The 8,802-nt window shown below is 43.6% G+C and overlaps 1 protein-coding gene across 1 annotated transcript; it reads right to left on the bottom strand.

Moving 5' to 3' along the window:
* Positions 1-2,424, bottom strand: LOC308641977 (arf-GAP domain and FG repeat-containing protein 1-like). Its single transcript, XM_081280562.1, has one exon. The coding sequence runs from the start codon at positions 2,200-2,202 to the stop codon at positions 634-636; it is 1,569 nt and encodes a 522-aa protein (XP_081136688.1). The 5' UTR covers positions 2,203-2,424; the 3' UTR covers positions 1-633.
* Between the last annotated feature and the right edge of the window lie 6,378 nt (positions 2,425-8,802).

The following is an 8,802-nucleotide window of genomic DNA, read 5'->3' as shown; positions in this document are numbered from 1 at the left end:
TTTTTTTTATTTTCTAATATTTATTTTTTCACCTGCAAACTGTAGCAAAACATGATCAGCTTTATTATGCAGACAGGTATCCCTCTACATTTTTAAAGAATTTAGGCATGTATAAATAGAAGAGCTCTTTAGAAAGGAAAAATTCAAGAACGAATAAAACCTTCCAATTTTGACTTTGTAACTTTCCAGTAGCAATGGTTAAAATGATTTAGGTCATTCATTCCAAGATATATGACAGCACCTTAAAAGTGGCTGATCTATTTCCCCAGTAACATTTCTCACACAACAATGTGTTAAGGTTACAAATACTGATATGCACAAATAGCTAATTACTAAGAAAAATATGTACAGTACTGCAGCATAATGAATGTGGTATCTGCAATAACTTAATATTAGCCAATTTTTTAATATACATGATACCGCTACCTTTTTCTGCCAATTCACAGGTTAAAAGTTGTTACTGGAGCCCTCTGTTTTGCGCATATTACCTGGTGTTTAATACACAATGCAGGCTTTTTAAAGACTTCTCTTGTGTTTAAAGCTAAGATCAGTGAAACAAGACAACAGTGCAAGAGGCGGAGAGATGTAATGTGACCACATAAAAGTTCGTTCCAGTAAAGTGTCTATATAAGGCTATAAGAAAGGATTGGTTGATGAGCTTCCTGTTGGAAATTGTCCTGTTGGTGCACCAGTCATAAAAGGATTACTAGATACTCCAGCAGCTGCAACTTGACCAAAAGCAGTTACCACTGGCTTTGTTTGTCCAAATGCTGCAAAACCTGCACCATTGGGTTGTTGAGAAAAAGCTGTTTGTTGAGGGAAAGCTGCTTGGGCTGGGAAGGCGGGCTGCTGAAAACTGCCACTAAAGCTGGTGGGAAGACTATAGGGAGCAGGAGTGCCAAATCCTGCAGGCATGCTCATGGATGCAGTGCCAAAGGTTGCCGCTGTTGCTCCTCTGGCATTTGTCTGAAATGGATTTGTAGAAGATGCCACAGAAGGACCAGCAGCAGCAACAAATGGATTTGTGGAAGGCGTAGCTCCAAATGGAGCAGGCACACTAGAAGAAGCAGGTTGTGTCTGTGCAGAAGCACCCACTGGCACTGTTCCAAAAACGTTGCTGCTAGCATTACTTGTGGAAGTATATGCATTACTGGAAGTGGCAGCAGAACTAAAAACACTGTCTAATTCTGCCAGGGCTGCATACTTGTCTGACGATGCACTTGAATGACTGGGAACTGAAACCACAGAACCAACAGGAGCTTTTCCTGTGGTCCCAAAACCACTCCCTTGATCACCACCTTGCCCAGCACTGAAGATATTATCTAAATTAGCAAGTGCTGCATATTTGTCTGCTGTCTGTAAACCAGCTTTGTTTGCTGAAACTTTACTAATAGCTGATGCTGTCTGATGACTCTGGGAAGCATTGAAGGTTCCAAAATCAGCACTGGAGGATTTGGGGAAGTTATCAAAATGAGCAAAATTAGTATTTACTGATCCAGCACTTCCACCTGCATGACTGTTGAAATGTGCAAAGTTAGCAAAATTGGCTGTGGCTGTTGACTGAGGAGCTGGAGCAGCAAAAATGTCTGAGCCAAGATCACTCAAAAGATCAAACTGCTTCTTTTCTTGCTGTTGTCCTTGAGAGCGACCAACGACTGGGGACTGAGTAGGTGTGCCCTTATTTAAGTGCAGTGCTGGTGCAGAATCTCCTAAAAGAGATTTCAGTGGTTTAACCTCAGGTGTGCTGCTTGTGCTACTGGCAGAGGAACCTGAAATAGATGCATGAACTGATGCCACCACTTTGGCTTGTTCTGGTGGGACATACCATCTTTTCTTTTCATATTTTTCTTGTAAAAACTCTTTCACTTTTTGTGGATCCCTGAAGTCTGGAATTGCTGAAGATCTATCATCAAATAATCCTAGCCAGATCTGTTTACAGACTTCATTTCCATGTTTTTGCAGGAATTCAATTTCCTGTTGTGTAAATGTTGTCATGGAGCTAGATTTCACCCTGTGCGGTGGATTTAGCCCTCGCAGGCTGCCGGAGCAGGAGGTACAGACAAAGGAGCCGACCGTCATGTTCACGTAGGTGGGGCCGCGCTGGTCGCAGTCGAAGCACTTTCGGTTGTGCGGGAGGCCGGTCATGTCCCGAAGCATCTTCAGGTGCTTCTCCTCCTGCTTCCGCTTCGCGCTGGCCGCCATGGCCGCGACGCCGAAGGAGGAGGCCGGCAGGGCCGGGAGCCGGGCGGCGCTGCGCCGGGGGCCCGCGGTCCCACGGGCCGCCCTGGCCGCGGCCGCAGCCCTCCGTCAGCGCGCGCCGCCCGCGCCGGACCCGGCGGCCGCAGCGCTGCTCGGCTCGACTGGGCTCGACGCGGCGCGGACGCTGCGGAGCGCGCGCTGACGGGCCACACCAACCGGCCGGGCCGGGACCTGGAAATCACTTTTGTAAGACAGAACCCAGGGTATCTGCAAGTGGACATGGGAGAAGGTTTCCAAGAGCAACTCGGAAACATGTGCGTATTGCAGGGTGACCTTGAGAAAGAGTCTCCTGTTCCTGAAGATGAAGCTATTCAGGCCTCTCTGCCAGCCTAATCCACCGCACAGCCCTGGCATGAGATGCAAGGAGAGCTAATCTTTCCTCCTTCCCATCTGGGGGACCCAGGGGAGGGGTCGGGGAGCACAGCAGCAGCTGCCAACCGAGAGCCAACAGGAGGATGAGCAGGAAAGGGCAAGGGCAGCACCACCCAGGCAGACGTGAGCATCTCTCCTCTGTTCCTCCCAGATCGCTCTCCATCAACCCCAGATGACAAGGCACCAGCAGAAAGTAAGTCTGGCGAGCATGTGGCCAGGAGAACACAGCGGTGCAGAGCAAGGTGACTAACCTCATCAAGCCATCACAAATTAAATACTGTCTGTGCAAGGGAGTTCGTCCCAGCTTGCTTCAGGAACAGGAAGCCCGGATTTTTCATGCTCGGGCCAGATAAGAGGCTGCAAGCCAGCCAGTCTGCATAGGTGAGAAAGAGATGCATGAACCACAAGCACAGCAGGCTTTGTGTTAGGTTGGCAACTAATTGCCAACAGAACACACGGATTACTCAGGCAGGTCAGTGCCCGCCACTTTGGGGTCACAAACAGGGACCCTGGTGAACTGATTGAAGGGTCCTTTCTTCCCCACTGAGTGGCAATTGCTGAATAACAAGTCACTGGGCAAGTCACTGATTCCCACCATGCCTTTGTGTTTGTGCTAGAAAAAGGGTGCTATTAATACTTGCTTGCTTAGATGGGGGGACAGGTGGCTTCATTAAGTGTGGTTTGCAAAGTGCTCTGAGGTCACCTGGTGAAAGCTGAGCCCCAAGTGCAAACTGTTATTGTTACTTAATTATTGTCAATGGAATGTTGACTCTGTGTTTTCAGGTTTGGGAGCCCTTGTTTACTGGTAAAAGAATGCTTTTGTTCTATATTTTCCATCCTCTCCTCCTACCCACAGATATGGCATTCTCAGTCTTTTTCCTAGTCCCATTTTTCCTCTTCACCTTTCTCATGTCAGTAACTGGAGAGCAAAGTATTTAGCCTCCCCTCTCACCCCAGATACATGCTTTCATATAGAGAAGAGAAATCCTTATTAATATAAATGTAAGCTGAAAAGTAAGAGAGGGATCTGAAACACGGTATCTGTAGCTTTGGCTAGGAATAGGAAATGCAAAGTCCCTTTGGGAAAAATATGCAATTAATCTTAGGCAGAATATGGAGCTGAAATATGGAAGTCTTTCTGCTAAGATGGTTTCTGCAGATGCATGATTATGACCTCTGAAGAGCAATTATATGCATGGTCACAAGAAAGTATCGGGAATTCTCTGAGCCAGAAAACCTATCGACAGGACCAGGAGCACTTCTTTTCACAACCTTCCCCCCACCTTAGAAAAGAAAAATCCGGTTGAACTTTAATTTGTCTCTTCAATTAGTTAGGATAACAATCGTATAGAATTCCTAGAATAAAGTGAGCCTCTGAGATTAAAAAGAGGGAGACCACAGGCATTAAGGGAACAAAGCAACCAGAAGTAACAATGCAGGTCTTCCCATCTTGGCTGCCACCTGGCACTCACCACGCTGGCATCTGAATCAAGGGCATTGTGGATGCAAAACAAGAGAATCCCCAGTGAACTGTAGCTTTTATGAATAAATTGTACTTGCCAAAATTGGTCGGTTGTTTGTGGACATTGATTTATTTTCTCTGATTCTTTCTGATTGTTAGATTTTGGATGGTGCTTACTGATGTGAAAAAGCCATCTAGTATGGCTGATAAATCTAGAGATAACAACAGAGGTCAAAAAAGTGGGAAGGAAGAAAAGGAAGGTGCATCTGCCATACAATGGTAAAACTTTTCATATACAGGGCAATTCTCCATGCCCATCTCAATGCCATTTCAGCTTATTCGACAATTGTGAAATTAGCAGAGTCATTTGCTTGTGTTTATGTTTCCTGCTGGAATTATAGATAGGATGGAGAGCAGAGTGGAAGAGCTTTGTTTTCAACGTTCAGACATTCCTGCTGGATTTCCTGGTCACTCCTTTTCCTTCTCCAATCTTGACTCACTGCATGTGTGTGGTGTGTGCATGAGAGAGAAAGAGAGAGAGGTGATGGAGAGCAGTGAAAGAGGGAGATTGGGAGCTTTCAGGGTACTGAGGGAGAACGGGACATTGTTCTTCACTGCTGTGAGTATGCACATCTAATATCTTCAAGGTCGTGTGGATGGGAGCATTCCAGTACCTTCAAGGTCAACCAGAATCTCTCTGATTCACTGGGTCTCAGTTCTCCCTTTAACTAGGGTCCAGCTCCAAGCTTAAAACTGAGTTCATTGCTAAAAAAAAGCAGTTTAACTTCCAGGTGGAATAGTCAGGCCACGAAGGAGGAGATTTGGGGAGGGAAGCAAAGACTGAGAGGGCGGCAGAATGCGGCTGATCGACTCTGTCTGTTTCCACCTTTGGATCACAACTCTTGGAACATTACACCTAAAATAGGTCAACAGGGATTTGGGATAAAGTGGGATAAGCTTTAGTTAATTATCCCAATGAGCAGAATGCCTGCTTTTAAATCCTGAGTTGGATTTAATCACAGAAGCTGAGGATATCTTCCAACATCCAAATCCATTTGAAAATTGACCGGAGGGGCACTCTATCCAAAGAGATAGCTTGTTCAATAATCGGGTAGAAAATGCAACAATTGCACAGAGACAGGAACTTACAAGGGCTCATCCACATGCTGGTTCCTTGTGTCATTTTAGGTAGCAACCCAGCAGACAGAATTAAAGGAGCAAGTGCTGGCTCTGATCATTTTTCCACATCCTCCCTGTCAGGCTAGGTCTCCTCAGCAGAACAAACCTCAAATTCAATACAGCAGAGACACAAGAAGAGACGAGGAACATCTACAATCAATCTGTAGGGAGACATAAATAGTAGAAATGCTGGACATGGGGGAAGAGAGATATTTTAAAGTCTTACTTTAAGGACACAATTGGTATCTGGAGTTATCTTTCCTCTTTGATAAACTTGCATGAATGAGGATATGGCATAGCCCACTCATTTAAAAAAAAAAAAAAGAATATGAGCCCTCCTCAGGTGAATTTCTGCTAAAAGGACTAACTTTCACTGTAGGTCAATAGCAAATTGATTTACTTTGAGAACAATTTGAAAACCCACTAGAGAAAACAGTTCAGATTAACCTCTACTGATAGCTTTTTTAAAGAAAGCTTTCTATTACCTTAAAGAAGCAAAGATTTCCAGAAGCAAACTTCCCATAGATTCTTTCCCCAACCATTTAGCATCTCAGTGATGCACATATCCCATCCCACCACTTCAAAGGCCTTGTCCACAGCAGGTCTGGAGCTGAAACTATACCACCAGGTCCCATATTGATCTGCTGGCCTTGTATTTTAAATATGGGTTTCTTCATTGTCTGCATCCTGGCTACACATTACATGTTAGAAGAGGGTAAGAATAATATCCATTTAGGTATTTTTATTCAAAATCTTAAAATAGTACTACTATTACCTTAAAGAGTGTTAGGCATATACCAAACATTTAATAAATGGTATTCATGAAATGGATTGGTCTAACAAACATTTACTGAGTACCTTTTTTTGCACAAGATATTATAATGTTTGCAAAATTTCAAGAGTCTTTTCTCTCAAGGAACCTGCAAGCTAATGGAAGGGAGGGACATAAGCAGAAGACCTAGAAATAAGTAGCAAATTGGAGGGAGAATCAAATGAGTGTGACATTAGTGATCCAAATGATACACAGTCAGAATATTGAGGAAGAAGGGATTTGACTGGGATAACCAGTGAGAAGCTTCGTAGAGATGGTGGCATACAAGCTGGATTTTAAAGCAAGATTAGGGCTTTGGTAGAATCATCAGGAAAGCAGTTTTGGGCTGGATATGGAATAAATAGAACAAAGAAGTAAAAGGGATGGTGAAGCCAGACTGGAGCCATAGACTAGTGTCTACTCCAGCCCAGAGTGTCTACCCAGACATGGTGAGAATCAAATCCAAGCTTTCACTGTAGAATCCTTTCATTTACCTGCTTCCGTATTAATTCAGTCTCACTCAAGATCAATCAGGTGACTTGCAAAATCACATGGTCACTCCAGGGCAGAGCTCACAAAGTGGTCATGGGATTTCCACTCCCCAAAACCATTCAGATGGAGACCCTACCTCACTCCTCTGAAAGCCTCACCCCCACCGCCTGCCACATGGGCCATTTGAGAGGACTTACACAGTCACAGATGTAGAGCTTTCTGCCAGACTTTCAAAGCAGGAATTTCACTTCTAAGGTGAGAACGGATATGAGAACATTTCAGCCTAAAGAGTGATTTTCCCCCAAGGCTGTCATGAGCACCTGAGAACAGGGGTTTATAATGGAAGTGCCATCGCAACTGCAACTACATTGCCATGAAAGTGTGACACTGTCCTCAAGTACAAGCACTATAATAAGAAGCAGCATTTAAATGATGCTTGGAAGGACACCCAGGATATGTAGTCATCTTTTTCTAGATCATCACCTCTCCCAATCTATTCCATTTCCAGCTAAAAAGACACACAAGTTTCATGAGGAAAAACTTAGTGCAAGAACAGGAAGTTTTGTAACTGGCAAAAATCAATTATGAAGGACGCTGGTCTCTGTCTTGAGGCAACTGTCACAAGGAGACTCTAATAACCTCAGGGCTCTTGGAGAGTTCACCAGGGTTCAATTCCCTCCTGGCCAACCCCTGAGCCTGGGAGCAGCGCTCAGGTATTGTCCCAGAGCCAGCTATCTTAACATTCCACTGACATTTATAATCAATGGGACAGGACAGGGCTCTTCTGTTAGACAGCACAGCATAAACTGCAACTCTTTGCAACAAAGCTGTAACCACTGTTAACAGAAAAGGGGGTTCTTTCTCCACCAGTCATATAAACCATTTTATTGAACTGCTTCCATATACCAAGATCATACAGAGCTTCAGCAAATTAGTAAAAATGTCCCAAATTATAAGAAAAAAAAATTGAAATTCACATGGGACATCATCTAGAAAACAGCAGAAAGTAAAAATCATCACTTCACCACCAGGAAACTCTGTGTGTCTGTGTATACACACATATATGCAAGTGTATATGCTTATGTACACAAAGGGGTCATATATATTTATTTTGAAGTTATAAGCAAGTCTTTCCATTCATAGATTTCTTATCCTCTTTGAATGGCTTACCAACATAAGGAATAACAAAACCTTTCCTTCCACATTGTGCTTTAGACAACATTTACCAAGGAATGTTTGATGTCCCAGGAAAACAGGCATATCTATTTGGGAAAGTCTGTGTGGTGAACACAACACCCCTCCAGCCCTTATAGTGCATAGCTATACAGTATTGGCTCTGAGGAATTCTGCAGAAAGAAAACACAAACTTTCCCCAACTTTTTCTACCAGTCTTTCCCACCTCGATTTTAATTATTTTCCTAACATTACAATTCCTCATAGCAGCACATGTAGAATGCTAGTGTAAAGTCAGAATGAACAGGGAACAGAAGCATCACACAGGGTTAGGAGTCAAGGTGACCAGGTGAGCCTGTGGTACCAAGAGAATCTACTCTACTTCCTTGCTTTTGTGTTTCCATGTAGCAGGCTAGAAAAATGCATCCTGTTTCTTTCCCTATTCCTCACTAGGTCTACTCTCCTTCATGTCCTGGTGGAGCAGCTGGGACAGTGACAAGGGGTGAGGTGACATTAATCTGTCTGGCACTCGGGTAATATTTCACAAATATCCTTGGGCAGTAAGTCTAAAGCTACAGTGTCCAAACAGTGTCTTCTCCAAGTGGATGAAGTTTTTGAGTTTCATCTCTGACTTCTGTCTCTACCCCTCAAATGGTCCCAAACTTGGAAGAACAAAAAGGATAGTTATTAATTCTCTAAATTTAACTAAACTCACAGCAAAAAAAAAAAAAATATTTTTCCTCCAAATCCAGTAACATTGATGACAAAATATGGAGCTCTCTTCATAGGGGTACAATTCAGCATGGCTTTTTTCCATAACCACAGAATTATCTCAGGACCACCATGGTGAGAACACATGGAAAGATCTCTAAGGCAATACTGGTAAAGAAATATGTAGCTCACTGGCCTACCAGTGATTAAAGTAAATTCTGTGACTTAAAGTCCTTTTAAAAATTTCAAATGCACCCATGAAAAGTGCACAATAGCTTCCATAGACGTTCTTGCTCTGACATGAAGAAGCTGATGGTATTCTTTCTTAGAATCAGGTCTGGAG

The sequence above is a fragment of the Spermophilus citellus genome (genome assembly GCF_964194105.1).
Source record: "Spermophilus citellus genome assembly, chromosome: 2".
Taxonomy (NCBI): domain Eukaryota; kingdom Metazoa; phylum Chordata; class Mammalia; order Rodentia; family Sciuridae; genus Spermophilus; species Spermophilus citellus.
The sequence above is the reverse complement of the archived record's forward strand: the minus strand, read 5'-3'. Positions and strand labels throughout refer to the sequence as shown.